Consider the following 16666-nt stretch of genomic DNA (forward strand, 5'->3'; position numbering starts at 1 on the left):
TTCAGCCGTCGTCGGCCCAGCTTGCTTGAATCCTGAATGGTGCAATGAGCAAGGGACTCTCATCTGAGTATACCCTTCCACGCTTAGGGTGGACACAATATTTAACAACAAGGGGTGTTGATGGACAGAGTTTCTGAATTAAGCAGAATACTCTCACCCAGTCAAGAGATCAGGGCTAGATCCAACACCATTTTTTAGCTCACTGCACCATCCCAGTTCAGAACCTGGCTATATGCAAATTAGTCTGTTCCTGTCCCAGTGCATGATGGGAACAGGGCAAACCAAACTACCAAGCCAATTCTTACACTGGGAAGGAAACAAGCTTCCGGGGACCGGTTTCTGGCATTTCAGCCGTCGTCGGCCCAGCTTGCTTGAATCCTGATGGTGCAATGAGCAAGGGACTCACATCTGAGTATACCCTTCCACGCTTAGGGTGGACAAAATATTTAACAACAAGGGGTGGTGATGGACAGAGTTTCTGAATTAAGCAGAATACTCTCACCCAGTCAAGAGATCAGGGCTAGATCCAACACCGTTTTTTAGCTCACTGCACCATCCCAGTTCAGAACCTGGCTATATGCAAATTAGTCTGTTCCTGTCCCAGTGCATGATGGGAACAGGGCAAACCAAACTACCAAGCCAATTCTTACACTGGGAAGGAAACAAGCTTCCGGGGACCGGTTTCTGGCATTTCAGCCATCGTCGGCCCAGCTTGCTTGAATCCTGATGGTGCAATGAGCAAGGGACTCACATCTGAGTATACCCTTCCACGCTTAGGGTGGACAAAATATTTAACAACAAGGGGTGGTGATGGACAGAGTTTCTGAATTAAGCAGAATACTCTCACCCAGTCAAGAGATCAGGGCTAGATCCAACACCGTTTTTTAGCTCACTGCACCATCCCAGTTCAGAACCTGGCTATATGCAAATTAGTCTGTTCCTGTCCCAGTGCATGATGGAAACAGGGCAAACCAAACTACCAAGCCAATTCTTACACTGGGAAGGAAACAAGCTTCCGGGGACTGGGGACTGGGTAAGAGTGGTCTGCTTAATTCAGACACTCTGTTCATCAACACCCCCTTTTCTGAATCGTTTTTGGCCACTATAGGTGTGGCAGGGTATACTCAGACATGAGTCCCTTGCTCACTGCACCATCAGGATTCAAGCAAGCCGGGCCGACGATGGCTGAAATGCCAGAAACCGGTCCCCGGTAGCTTGTCTCCTTTCTGGTGAAGAATTGGCTTGGTAGTTTAGTCTGCCCTTTTCCCATGATGCACTGGGCCAGGGACAGACTGATTTGCATATAGCCAGGTTCTGAGCTGGGATGGTGCAGTGAGCTAAATAACCGTGATGGATCAAGCCCTGATCTTTGGACTGGGTAAGAGTGGTCTGCTTAATTCAGACACTCTGTTCATCACCACCCCCTTTTCTGAATCGTTTTTGGCCACTATAGGTGTGGCAGGGTATACTCAGACATGAGTCTCTTGCTCACTGCACCATCAGGATTCAAGCAAGCCGGGCCGACGACGGCTGAAATGCCAGAAACCGGTCCCCGGTAGCTTGTCTCCTTACTGGTGAAGAATTGGCTTGGTAGTTTAGTCTGCCCTGTTCCCATGATGCACTGGGCCAGGGACAGACTGATTTGCATATAGCCAGGTTCTGAGCTGGGATGGTGCAGTGAGCTAAATAACGGTGATGGATCAAGCCCTGATCTTTGGACTGGGTAAGAGTGGTCTGCTTAATTTGGACACTCTGTTCATCACCACCCCCTTTTCTGAATCGTTTTTGGCCACTATAGGTGTGGCAGGGTATACTCAGACATGAGTCCCTTGCTCACTGCACCATCAGGATTCAAGCAAGCCGGGCCGACGACGGCTGAAATGCCAGAAACCGGTCCCTGGTAGCTTGTCTCCTTTCTGGTGAAGAATTGGCTTGGTAGTTTAGTCTGCCCTGTTCCCATGATGCACTGGGCCAGGGACAGACTGATTTGCATATAGCCAGGTTCTGAGCCGGGATGGTGCAGTGAGCTAAATAACAGTGATGGATCAAGCCCTGATCTTTGGACTGGGTAAGAGTGGTCTGCTTAATTCAGACACTCTGTTCATCACCACCCCCTTTTCTGAATTGTTACATTTTATGAGCATAACTTTCAATTGGGAACAGCTAGAGATTTGGAGTTTAGGCTCTCTCAACTCAGAATTTAATAACACGCCTTTTAGTAAAGGTAGTTTTTAAAATGTGTGTTTGAAAATGCCACTTTCGAAAGTGGGCATTTTCTTGTTTAACCATCCTGTGTGCCTCTGCCTGCTTGTGGTGGGAGGAGTTGTCACTAGCACCTGAGTAGGCTGTGGCTGCCCTACACAATGCTGTCTCCACCTCCTGTAAAGTTGCTGGATCAGGATGGACAAAACTGGTTTTACTGAGCAAGACAGAGTTTCTGAACAAAGACTTGAAAGGGAAAAAGGGGTATAAGTATTCAACCTAAAACCCGAGAACTTTAGATTACTTCTTGAATCAAGAGAAACTTCTGCCAAGGAAGAAGAGCTGAAGATCTGTAAGGAGGAGTACTGCCCCTTTGCTGTGTGTTACTTTGCTGGGTTGGCCTGCAGTTGCTGCTTCTAACAAGGAGAGGACATAGACTGGACTTTGCTGTGAAACCTGCTTGAGAAGAATCTCCAAAGGCTTGTTTGTGCTTTCTTCCTCTGCTGAAGTTTCAGGGACACAAAGACTTCACCTACAACGTTCTTGAACTTCACTCCTGGGAGTTCTGACATGCCTCGAGATGTTTATTTCAGTTCTGGGCCCCTGGTGGTTGTGTTTGCTACAGAAAACTGTGAAGAACTAAAGAAATCTACAAAATCGATGATTCACTCTTCTTGAGGATACATTTTCCGACGCAGCACTGCAGTGCAGGAGAAATTCCCCATGCACTGCCCTGTGCGGCTGAAGAAATTGACGCAGCGCCTGCCCACAGCCAGAGAAACCATCGCACATGACTCGCAGGCCCCACTAAAAGAATCGACACATCAACGGTCAGCGGCTACAGAAATCAACGCAGCACCTGAAGCGCCTGAATTTTCTCACGCAACACACCTCTATGGCAGGTTTTTCCGACGCAACACCCGCATACCTGAATCGTTTAGGAAATACACGCATCAATTCCCCCTAAAGTCCGTATTCCCTACACCATTTTGTGCAGCAGAGCTGTCGCATCGCCTCCACAAGGACTCAGGAACTGATGTATTGCTGTGTTTTTTGACGCTTCCCTCCTCTGCGGTTGTTTTGCCTCATGGATTTTGATGCATTTGAGGTACTCTGTGTAAATATCATACATCCATAGATTTCTATAAACAGAATTGCTTGAAACCTTTAAAAAGTCATATTTTGAGCTTATGTTGGATTTTTTTCGTTTTGGTCTTGTTTGGTTTAGATAAAGTTACTTTATTTGTCTAAACTGGTGTGGTGTGCGTTTGTGGTGCTTTCACTGTGTTACTGTGTGTGATATGCATAAATACTTTACACATTGCTTCTGAAATTAGCTTGTCTGCTCATGACAAGCTAAGAAGGGGATGAGCAGGGGTTATCAAAGTGTGTAACTCCCTTACCCTGACTAGAAGGAAGGATCCCTACTTGGAAAGGGTGCAAGCCATTGCCAACTAGAGAACCTCAATCCCAACAAAGTGAAGTTTTCTCAGGCTTAGTGGGTGTTCTGAAAGACAGTGATGATTTCCTTATTCATGCCAAGACACACCCTGAACACCGCCAAACGCTAAAGGACACCTTTCAGCAGATATCAGACTGCGGACTAACTCTACACCGCCAAAAGTGTTTTGTGCTAACAAAGAAAATTAACTTCTATGGATACCTTTTCTCCAATAAGGTAGGCCCCCCAAAAGCAACAGAAAGTAGAGAAGGCAAGGCTCAACATGCTGCTTCAGAAGTGATGAGATTTCTGAGAATGGTTGCCTATTGCGGGAGATTAATCCTCAATTTAGCAACTCTCACTGACCCACTCTGACAACTAACCAAGACAAAAAAAAACTGACAGTAGATAAATGAACAAGAGCAAAATTTCTTAGAGAACTTCAAGTAAGACCTACTTAGCAAAACAGCCATAAAATACTTCAACCTGAAATTCACATCAGAATTGTAGTTGACACAAACTTGGAGGGTTGGGGATGGTGTTCCTCCGAAAGTAGCAAGCAGGTATCTGGGATCCAGAGGCATTTGCATGTAGGGCTGCAGAATGGAAGTATCGGGAGACCCCTATCAAATTCTGCAGGGGCCATCTTTTTGTGCTGTGCCCCTGATCTGCATGACAGGGAGGAACTTAAGCCACGATAGGGATGCCAATTGCCTGCACCTGGTCTTGACACAGCATGACGTCATTTAGGGGTCACCATGAGTCACAGCTGCGACCTCTTGCTTGCCCCTTGTATTCCCTGGCACTGCCTATGTGTCCGCTGGCCTCAGAAGTGGCAAAATCAGTACCTGCAACACAACGGTAGCTCGTCCTTCTGGACATCGGTTGGGGCTCCGCTCCCCTTGTTTTCACTCAATTTGTCATCACACCAATAGTGAATAGCACTACATTATTCGCTATCAATGTTATAAACATTGAGTACAATTAGCTAGAAAATGACCTTACCTAGCAGCTAGGGTAAGTAAAATAAAATGCTTTATAAATGTAGGTGGTGTGCATGCTTGCAGATGGGAGTGTGTTGATGTGAGAGAGCATGCATGCATGCATGTGCGAATGTGTGTCTAGGTGTAAGCATGTATGTGACTGAAAATAAAGGTCAAATGGCATGTGTGTCACATTCGATATCCCTGGCATTTTGGTGAATTGACGTCCATGACTCCTACAGATCCAGATTTGATTCAAATGCAGATTTTACTCATCTGATTTATTAATCTGTCTTTTCACGTATTCGGGAGTTTGGCTCCGCTGAACAGCAGCGGCTCCTCCACAATGGCGGAGAAGCGTCACCCCACGGGCTCAGAGCCAGCAGCTGAAAAATAAAATGACGTTCTCTCATGGTTTTATTTTCCACCTGCTGGCTGAGCCAGAGTGTGTAGGAAGGGGCGGGGCCAGGCCATTGGAGGAAGGAGTGGAGTGTCTGTTTGTTTGGCTGACTTAGGTCGGCCAAACAGACATACGCAGTTAGGTTTCTCCAACCCAGCTGTGTTATACAGCACATACTCCACTCCCTGAGCGTTAAACCAGCCTGCTCAGGCCAATCCCTGAGCTGCTCTCATTGCATGAAAACAGCACAGGGGATTGCTCAGGGAGTCACTGGTGTTGTCCCAGTGTCTGCTGGGACCAGGAAGAACACCAGGGCACTAGGAGTGAGGCAGCCGGCAGCTTCAGGTAACTCTTTTTTTAAATTAGTAATCCTCCCCATGCACCCATCTTCCCTTGCCTCACCACTTCTTGTTTGTGTCGGCCGCCACTGCTGCTGAACAGCTTGTGTCCTAATGGAGGCCATCTGCCATCAGGGTCCTGATTCCCATTGGACAACAATCTTATGGCAGGACACTATGCTCAGGGCAGCACAACACTTCTAGGGTCTCTTCTTTCTGGTGAAAACATAAGGGTGGTGGCAGGGCTTTCTCTTTCTTGGTTTCCGCACACTGGAACTTCCTGTCCCTGTTTATCAGGACTTCTGGGAGCTATTCTAGGTTCATGGAAGTCTGTTCCTTGGTTAAGATCTTGCCCTATTTCTCTTCTCGGTTTCAGTTTAGTCAGGCATTAAGGGCCTCGGACATTTTACTGAACACACATCCAGGGAGACTTGCCATCATCTGGTGATGAACTACAACCAGGGTACTTCAGTTTTTACACTAACGTTCAGCACTCCCCATTCCAAAACCTACAACCTACCATATTTAACCTTCATTCAAATACAAAACGACTGTCCACCTTAGTAAGGATATGTGTGTTGCATCATGACTTATAGTAAAACACGCCAGCACAGTCACAGCAAGGTTATTTCAGGCATTCATACAGGTATGGAAATAATCAGTTTCACTTCCTGTTATGTAATACAGAACCCAGAGTTTAGATTGGCAGCGTGTAAATTCTGAGTCAACCCCTTTAACTAGTATCAATCTGTTCCCGATTAGGCAGAACGGATTTTAGTTGAAGCAACGTAAGGCAATAGTGCCATCTATTGGTCAGTTGTTTTAATTCCAACTAAGTAATTTTGGCAAACTAGTAACAAACATTTCCTTCCTTTCGTACTCTTTTCTTCCTGGATTTGCCCTACTCCTCTACTTTCCTTATTTCAGTTTATCTTTTTCATCTTTCTTAATTTTGTTATTTCTTGCTTTCCCTCTTTCGTTTTCGATTCTTCCACATTTACTCTTTTACTTATATTTCCTCTTGTTTAGCTTTCTTCCTTTGTTCTTTTTCCCTGTTTTCTTTCTTATTTTTTCCATTCTTCCTCCACCCTTCCGCTTCATTGATTTTTTCCTTCATTCCATGCTCTTTTCTCATTCAATTTCTATTGATCTCAATTGTATTTCTCTTTTATTTTGCCATTTTCTTCGTTCACTTACTTTTTTTCTTCTTACGTCTATTCTTCCTACCCCCCTCTTCGATTCTTGCTTTCTCGCTTTTAACATGCGTTCTTACTAAACATTTGCAGAAACTGAGGTGCCCAACTGTTGAGAGGAAAGTTCAGCTTTCCCTTTGTAAAGTCCAAATTCCAAGAACTTGTGGCCACAGTACACAGTCTGTATCATTTCAAATACTAGGTCCATTAAATATGTTCAACAATCCCTATTCCCAATTGTTTTCAGGGGATTAGTCGCACTTCTTCCTAAACAAGCCTTATTTGACGTGAAATGGATGTAATTTTACATTCTACTTTCCACTATCTCATTAAAATAAATATATGTTGGGGCTGATCGACAAGTGAAAGTGATGCATTTGTACTCCTACGTGTAAACGCATGACTTAGGAATTCGCGGCTCTGGTTGCAGCATTGCTGACATATGGCTGGTAATGTCATGTGACTTCCTTATTTCTCTAAAGCAGAGTTATACGCAGGGTATAACTTCTCATTGGGAAAGGCAGACTGATGTGGTAATGCACTTTTTTACATTTTACTTTTTTACATCTCCACGGGGGAAACATTGTTCCCCTTTGAGAATTCCCTTCCCATAGGAGTGTGGCTCACTGGTTAGAGGCGGCAGACCCGAGAGCAGAGGACAGCCCGGGACCAGGGTTCGATTCCCGGCGCGGCAGGTTTCTGGACCAGGGTCAGCAGACTCGATAATTCTCTCGCCTCGGTGCCCACTCTGATCAGCGATCACACTCGGCAACTCTGGGCATTAGCTTGCCTCATCTTCACTAACGGCCCCACCAGACCGCCGGGGATGCCTGGTCTCACCCTGGAGATACCCATTAAGGGACCATCTCTCAGGGAAGCCAGGAAGGGTTTCGCAGCGGTCGAAGCGCCTTGGGACCCTACGGGTAAGTAGTGCGCTATATAAATGCCAATACATTTACATTACATTTACGTAGGCCACTAGAAACTGTGTCAGTGAGAACCCCCCAGAATGTACAATTCGCAGTAGGAAGGCCATTCATGCCTGACAGAAATTCTTTGGTGGATAATTATTAGACATAAATGACTCCATTTTGTGTTCTGACTATGGGGTTACAAACATATTTTGTTTTGTGAATCAGGCCCTATGTATGCTACAATAGTCTTGGGTTTTTGATAAAATTACCGCCCCATCTCGCTCCTTCCATTCCCGGCCAAAGTCATTGAGAAAGCTGTCAACAACCAGCTCGCCGCCTTCCTCGTAGCCAACAAATCCCTCGACTCCTCACAGTCCGGCTTCCGAGCAAAACACAGCACTGAGACCGCCCTAATCGCAGCAACAGACGACATTCGAACTCTATTGGACAATGGAGACACAGTCGCCCTCATCCTCCTCGACCTCTCCGCAGCCTTTGACACAGTCTGTCATAGCACCCTTCTACAGCACCTCAGAAACATCGGAATCCAAGGAAAAGCACTAGAATGGATCACCTCGTTCCTCACCGGAAGAACCCAGAGAGTCCGCCTTCCACCATTCAAGTCAGAGGCCACTGAAGTCATCTGCGGCGTACCACAAGGATCCTCACTCAGCCCCACCCTTTTCAACGCATACATGAGCCCCCTTGCGGCCATCGCCCGCCAACACAACCTCAACATTATCTCCTACGCGGATGACACTCAACTGATCCTATCACTCACCAATGACCCTAGCACCGCCAAAACTAACCTACACGAAGGAATGAAAGAAGTAGCCAAATGGATGAAACACAGCCGTCTGAAACTGAACTCGGATAAAACAGAAGTCCTCATCTTAGGTACCTCCCCCTCCGCATGGGACGACTCTTGATGGCCAGAAGCCCTTGGAAAAGCACCCATCCCGACAGACCACGCTCGTAACCTGGGCGTCATCCTGGATTCCTCACTTTCAATGAACAGACAAGTCAACGCCGTCTCCTCATCCTGCTTCAACATTCTTCGCATGCTCAAAAAAAATTTCGTTGGATCCCCACCGAAACTAGGAAAACGGTCACCCACGCTCTGGTCACGAGCCGACTGGACTATGGAAATACCCTCTACGCCGGTACTACCGCTAAACTCCAGAAAAAACTCCAACGGATCCAAAACGCCTCAGCCAGGCTCATATTAGACATCCCGCGTAAAGACCACATCTCTGGTCACCTGAAAAACCTCCACTGGCTTCCCGTCAATAAGAGGATCACTTTCCGGCTCCTAACCCACGCACACAAAGCACTCTACGAAATCGGACCAGAATGCCTCAACACACGACTGTCCTTCTACACCCCCTCCCGCCAGCTACGATCATCCAACCAAGCCCTTGCCACTGTACCTTGCATCAACAAAACCACCATGGGAGGTAGATCCTTCTCCTACCTGGCAGCTAAAACCTGGAACTCACTTCCCACTTACCTTCGACTTACCCAGAACCACCTAGCATTCAGAAAGCAACTTAAAACGTGGATATTTGACAAGTAATTCCCCACCCCTCCTCAAGCGCCTTGAGACCCTATGGGTATGTAGTGCGCTATATAAATTCTCTGACTTGACTTGACGGAGAATCTAGACACTGGAATTTGAGGGGAACGCTCACAAGTAACTCTGTGGCCCTTCTTAACGCTTGTTCAAACCTAATTAGAGCACCTACAGAAATGCTAGTGTGAATTTACAAATCGGATGCAAAAAATTCATTCCAACACGCCTTACTTTTCAGGGTTGAAGAGAGGAGGGTATCCACAAACAAAAAATACAATCTTTTTTTATTTGAGGAGAAAAAATAAGAAACAAAATCTAAAGCCCATTTATATCGTCACCCTGGGCCCGATTCACAGAATGAACTTAAGACTAAATCCTAAACTTACTACTATTTGGCATTCACAGAATGCACTTAGTTCTTTCGGGATTCACAGAGTGAACTTACTACTTTCGGGATTCACAGAATGAATTTACTACTTTCGGTATTCACAGAATAGATTTAAGACTACTAACTTTACCTCCGCACTCGGGCTGGAAATTCCGTCCCGGAGGCGGAGTTTCCAGCACGGAGGTGGAGCTTCCGGCTTGGGGACGGGGCTTACAGCACGGAGGCGGAGCTTCCGGCCCGGAGGCGGAGCTTGTGGCCCAGAGGTGGAGATTTCATCCATGGCTAAATCCCCACCTCCGAGCCGGAAGCTCCGCCTCCAAGCCGCAAGCTCCGCCTCCAGGCCATTCTGTGAATACCAAATAGTAGTAAGTTTAGGATTTAGTCTTAAGTTCAGTCTGTGAATCGGGCCCCCTATTCATGAACTTTGAAATTTTCCAGTTATTTTCATGCATTGCCAGTGGGCCGCTGTTACACAGCCATGGTTGAGTACTTCCACGTGTAAAGGTCATTTGAATCTTTTCGTATGTCCATCCAGACAGTCAGTCTAGTTCAGTCGTGCCCTGTGTAATCTTCGCGCAATTATGTGAAAATATACTTATCCAGAAAATTTTTGTTAGCTCCAGTCCTACTTCCTAATTCTACCAAACTGGTCCTTAATTGCCCAAATACTTCCATGGCCTCCATTTATCACAAAGGCAGCTGATATCCCGCCAACTGAGTCCTTTCAGTAAATGGTTCTCTCTCATTCAGATTTGGTTACCTCTGCGTCAAGGATTGTGTCACCACTCAAGAAAGCTATACATGCTGTTGCAGTGTGTACGGCTGTGTTGTGGTGCTCACGGTCTACACATTCGTAATCTTTCTGTCCCTTTTGATGCTCCTTACATGCAATCCTTCCCTCTTTGCTTCCTGATTGTTACCGCCACCTTACTGCTTGCTTTTTCCCCTATCCCCTGCTGCTATTTAAGCCCTTCTGCTGCTGACAGTATAACCATTGTACCTTCCCCATACGTCCATGCTTCCTGGAAGTAGCCATATTTTGATGCTTCCCCTTTAACACCACACGGCAGCCATAGAAATATGCCCAAATATTTGAGGACAGGAAAATTTGCTAATTTTGCTCTAGGCGTTGAATATTGCATTCAAAGCAAATATTGACAATTTAATGAAAAAAATACAAAACAATTATCATCAATACAGCATGGCCTCAACAATTGCCAAAGTTCTAAGTTGTGCTAAAGGATAAAGATTTGGGCGCTTTATTAAATTTACATGAATAATTGTTATCTTCAACCGTCAAACTATACAATATTTTTTAGGGAAGTAATGAAAGTCTCTCTAGTTAAGTAATGCACATAACTGCTAAGTAAAATGTTTCAGCCAGCAAACCATACGAGCAGAGCCAGCCAAGGCACCCCATGCCCTGACCGCATCCGACACACCAATTGGACCGGATGACAGACGAAGTGAGTTGGAACACACACATATCAGAGACGCCCTATCACAGTCCTCGCCTTAAAAGCATAGCTCCAGGATAAGACGGGGGAAGTAGTCGAGCCACTTCCCGCATCAACAGTCACCAGCCGCCAAGTAGCCACACACACACCTACAAAGAGGACCTACTCAACCCCCTCCCGTCTGCACACACCCTCCCTCCCCGCTAACCCCAAACCAGAACCCCAGTTCAACGCCCAGGTTCTAAGTTAAGGATACCAGCCAGCAGCATAGATAACGTCATTAGGGGACAGGGAACGTTGCTCAATTACTCGGTCAGAATATAATGACTCCGACAAGTACCTTGGGTAGACGTAGCTCCACGAGCAAGCTACAGGCCTACAGGCATATCCCAGGACACATAATAAAGTCGTAGATAGCCTCAACATGTTTTGTAACATGGGGGACTGTGATGATATTCAATGGCAGCTAAGAAAAATAGTAACCACCAATGTACAATCAAGTGCCTAAACTGTCTCTGTCTACCTATGCATGTAACTCAAGAATAAAAAAAATTATGCTTCACTGTATCTAAAGTGTTAAAAACTAATAAAAAAATCTAAAAAAACCTGCTAAGTAAAATGTTCAAACAACTGAGTACAATGTTTGACATACATTGATATGTATTTCAATGTCAGGTAATGAGGGCTACAGTTAAAAAGAAATCAGGTGTAGCCATAGCTAAGATGTCAGTTGATCGTCCCCCAATAATTTAATGTGGATCAATAATTGAATGTGGGGCACATGGGACCAGATATACAAAGCCACTTTGCAATCACAAAACCCGGGTTGTAAGTGCAGAAGGGCTTTTCTTAATGTAGAAAACCCCTTTTATGAGTTTGAAATGTTTTTTGACTCGTAAAACGCCTTTGCTATACTTTCTAAATTATAACTCAAGGGGTGTGAAAGGGGCAACCCCTCCTATTTCTGAACTGAAGAGGAATGAATGGCCACCCTTGGTCACAAATCATAGGTCAATTACGGACCCATGAGTTCGGGTGGTAGCTGATTCACTATGGGACACCATCCCCTTTGTAAATCATGGTGGCAGCTTGGGGCTTGGGAAAGAAGAGGCAACGAGAGCTGAGACGTTGAATTGCTTACATGTTTTATAATTCATTTGTTAGCTATTCTTTAATGCAATTAAATCCTCGTTTTGAACATGTTTGAACTGCATCTTGCTGTTCCTCTCTTTGAAACAGAATGCATGTGATGAAGGCGCACCCTTCACAGGGTTACCATCAGACTCCTGGGCGCAGTGTGTTACATAGTCTAGTAGGGTTTAATAGAATGGGTCTTTAAGAAGTAGTCTGTAAATTGAAGCCGCGGATTGATGCCGCAGTCCAGGAACCAGAACACATTCCAAGCACTTTCCTAAACTATGGCCAGCACATAGAGGTTTCAGGTGTAGAAGGGTGTGCTTCTTTTTGTTATGAACATAAAGTGGAGGCTACAGATTAGGGGCTGATTCTGATGCGGGTTGGGAAGCATTCCCACCCAGGGCCTGATTCTGATACGGTTAGGAAGGCCTCCTAATGGCATTTGCTCCTTCCAAATAGGATCGGGAGCGACCCAGTGCCCAATTATGATGCAGTTAGGAACATGTGCTCCCATTGAAGTCAATGGGAGTCCAACCAAATCGTATCTGGAAGCATCCAGATGCATCGTACTTGGTCGGTCGGACTCTCCCGAATTGAGTGGGTCGAAAAACATTTCCTACCCGATTCGGTCGGGAAGCATTTCCAACCCGCATCAGAATCAGCCCACAAGTGTGTCTCACAGTTGTCTAAATGTATGTAATCAACAACTTCTGCTATCTTGTACCATGAGGAGCTTTGGTCCTAGAAGATTTCTTACAGCTGGGCTATCTAAGTTAATGACCAAATGCAAACTGCAGGCAAAGCTAGAACAGTCCCAGTGCCCCATGTAAAGGGGCATTGGGATGTTCTGCGACACAAGCACACCTGTCCACATGGCAGAGCACGGTATCCCAGGAAATTCATGGGTTGCAAACGTCTTTGTAACCTCATCTCTTCCGCGTCACAAATCATCTCTGATATCCTACGTTAAGGTCCTATGGGCACATCCAAGCCTATGATATGAGTACCCAACACACTGCCTCCTGCCTTTATAGACACAGTCTTGCTCACAATTGTCCAGTATTGTTTATGCATTAATAACTAAGTAAACCTACTTATCATAATGCAACCTCTGATCAACCCACATTATTGTTGATGCACCTTGTACTTCGTGTGTAGCCGCATAAAAGGAAGTGCCTTAGAGTCTCTTCTGTTTCTCCACAGGGAAGAGGTGGTATTCAGAGACTTGAAGCTGTTGCTAAAGACAGCCGTGAGACGAATCACCCAGGTGCGTCAAATAACAATCGCAAGAACTACGGAATCTGACAGTGGCTGAGCGTCCGGCGCACGCTGCCCCTAATACCAGGATTACAGCAAGTCAGAACCAGTTAAGAAGGACACCTATGGGAGGTCATCCTTAATAAGATATATGCATTACTGCCGATCAAACCAAACATGAGCATGTTAATGCACCACTTCTTTTTACATCCCAAGGAAGTTCTGAATCTTGCACACAGCTGTCAAACCGCCGTGCGGGTCCTGTTGTACTCGAAGGTTAGGATGTGAGATCCATAAGTAGGAAAGATGTTTCTTTGTTTCCACGATAAAGACACAAACATAAAAGACACTATTTTTAGGCATGTTTACATTCACAAATGTGTGGATGGAAGGATGTAATAATGCAAGTAAACCATTGCTGCTGCGCCCTAGGATAAAATGTATATTGGGATTACCTTTCCAGTCAGTAATGCATTTTGTCTCCCTATATTAGATGCGGAAAATAGAATGAGTTACTTTTTCATGATTTCATATGTGTTATGTTTGTGTATATACACACACACACACATATATATATATATATATATATATATATATATATATAGATGTGTATATATATATATATATATATATATATATATAGATGTATACTCTCTCTCTCTCTCTCTCTCTCTATATATATATATATATATATATATATATATATATATATATATACACTCCATATGTGCGTGTGTGTTTACGGATTAAAAGATTGCAATTAAATTGTGTAAGATGCAGAGTAATGCAAATTATATATGCAAGCTAACATTTGCCCATCTGTACATAGGGTATTTATAAAATTGACATTTGGTCAAATTCCTATAGGAGAAAATGTATTGGTTAAAGAGAGACGGGATTAGTCTACGTCTTGGCTGACATTTTTATAAGTCAAAATACAGGACACGTTCATGTTCTGTGTTTTTTGTCCCAGCTTGACGCATTTACAAATAAAACTTATTAGACTTGTTTGGTTTTACAAATATACAGTAGAAACCAATGAGGAAGCATTTATTGTTAAACCCACTCACTGTGAATATTTGTTATTGCCTGGCGAAATTTTATGGCTCATTTCTTAAACTGTATTAATGCTGTAGATTGCAGTTTTTTAAATATTTTTAACAAATGGATGTATTCCATGATAGAATACAAATTCATATGGAAGCACTTTATCTATTGTTAAATTCATCTACCGTGAATATTTGTTATTGTGATGACATTTTTTGTCTAATTTTCTAAACTGTAATAATGCTGGAGATTTGTAGTTTTATATTTTGACCAAATTAATGTAAATGTATTCCATGATAGAACAGAAAGGACCAAGGAAGTAGTGTTTTTATTTACCCAATTCTCCTAGTGTATTTATTCAATAAATATCCCTGGCTCAATTTATAAAGTCATAATTGTTTAATCATTATGTATTTTCTTTTTTTATTTGTACTAGATTTTAGTAGTGTTTCCGCTGTGTTAAATTAAATAAATTAAATTATGTATATATGTATTGCTGTGAGAAAGGCCTCTTTGACGGTCGAAACACATCGCCAGAGCTTGCTTAAATAAACGTAAGCATCTTGTGATCCCGAGCATGCAAGGGCCTGTTTGTGGATTGGGAATGGGCGTTGTTGAAATATGTATATACATATACCTATATATATATATATATATATATATATATATATATATATATATATATATATATATATATATATATATATATATATATATATATATATATATATATATATATATATACATACATATGTATTTATATATTGATATGTATACATATTACCTACTGGCGGTCGCCAGTAGGTAGTTATAGTTAGGACCTAGTTTCCATAGGAAATCCGCAATATTCTATTGGGAATAACTTTGGCGCCGGTTGTTGAATCTTTGCGAATTTCTCAAAGAAGATGGCCCGCTCCGCACCTTCCCTGAAAGTCTCGGGAAGATTCGTAAAGCGGGGGCCAAGAAAAAAGGGGGTCCCAAAACGTGCTTTCCCCATGTTAATTTCCATAGGACGATTAGACACGGCTACAGCCCGAACCGCTGAACGGAATTACACCAAATTTGGGAAAATGGTAGGGTCTGGTACGCAGATCACCCGTTTGGTTAAATGGTGTAAATCCCTCCAGTAGTTCCTGAGAAAATCAAAAGAAAAAATATATATATATATCTGGGCAGAGCCTAACCACACATTTCATCGCGAGATCTGATTGGCTGTTAGCACTTCATCCAAGAAGTGTTGGCAGCCATCTTGGGACCAATATACATGATAGCACCTCATTAAAAAACATTGCAGTTAATAGAAGGTTTTAGGACTTTAGTTACATTATAAATCATTTGTTGATGGTACCATACTCATTTTAGGAATTGTGGTGTGTTCTAAGGATATTTTACCATGTGAAAAAGCCTTCTGCTGGGATATCATGAATCATGTTTGAAAGAAAAATATTATCTCATGCTTTTCCCACAGTGGTTTGGAAGGGGATCTATAAGCTAAACTGAAAGCATATTTTCTGTAAATTCACATTATCTTTCTCAGTCATGTGAGAATGAAGTCATGTGAGAATGAAGAACAACTAGAGCGCTAACAGTCCTACTTATTACAAAGGTATCGCACACCTGAAGCCATCTTGATTGGAATAAAGTGGTAACTCTTAAAACATTTAATTTAAAAAGGAACAAAACGTGGGGGTATATTTTGCCATAGAAAGTATGATTAGTGCTGCAGAAAGAAAAATTAGGGCACATTTTGAGTGACTTCTGACATGCAGTCCTCCAAGATGGCCACCTGAGACAAAAAAGCCCAAATGTAGCCCAAATATCACCCAGATGTAGCCCAAGTATAGGCCAATGACAGAATGTCCCAGAGTGTTTTAAAGAACAACTAGAGCGCTAGCAGTCTTACTTATGACAAAAGTATGGCACACCAGAAGCCATCTTGATTGGAATGAAGTGGTAAGCCTGAAAACATTTAATTTGAAAAGGAACAAAATGAGGGGGCTCATTTTGCCATAGAAAGTATGATTAGTGCTACAGAAAGAAAAATTAGGGCACATTTTGAGTGACTTCTCAAATTCTCTTCTATTTCATTAAACAATTCTGACATGAAGACTGAAACATGCACTTTCAATACCAGAAGCGGACTTCCCTGGTGAGAAGTAGCTTTACTACAGTGATCTAATAAGCAACTAGCGTGCTAACGTTCTGAATCTATGGCAAATGTGTGTCACATCTGAATGCCTTCTTGATGGAATCAAAGTAGAAAACTGAAAGTATTTCCTATTGAGGAGACTGTAGTAAATGAGGAAATTAGGAAGCTTCATAACAAATAAGTCTCC

General features: G+C 43.5%; 1 protein-coding gene across 2 annotated transcripts in view; it reads left to right on the forward strand.

The window, feature by feature from the left end:
* The window catches only part of GUCY2F (guanylate cyclase 2F, retinal), a 289968-nt gene extending 276299 nt beyond the window's left edge, over positions 1-13669 (forward strand). Inside the window, exon 18 of one of the 2 annotated variants that reach the window (XM_086966735.1) lies at positions 13230-13669. In XM_086966735.1, the coding sequence (XP_086822861.1) occupies positions 13230-13341 (112 nt within the window). In that variant the 3' untranslated portion in view covers positions 13342-13669. The remainder of the gene's footprint in view (positions 1-13229) is intronic. The other variant, XM_086966736.1, reaches the window with a different exon arrangement.
* The last annotated feature ends 2997 nt before the right edge of the window (positions 13670-16666 follow it).

Source organism: Lissotriton vulgaris, chromosome 4_1 (assembly GCF_964263255.1).
Source record: "Lissotriton vulgaris chromosome 4_1, aLisVul1.2, whole genome shotgun sequence".
In the NCBI taxonomy this organism is placed as follows: domain Eukaryota; kingdom Metazoa; phylum Chordata; class Amphibia; order Caudata; family Salamandridae; genus Lissotriton; species Lissotriton vulgaris.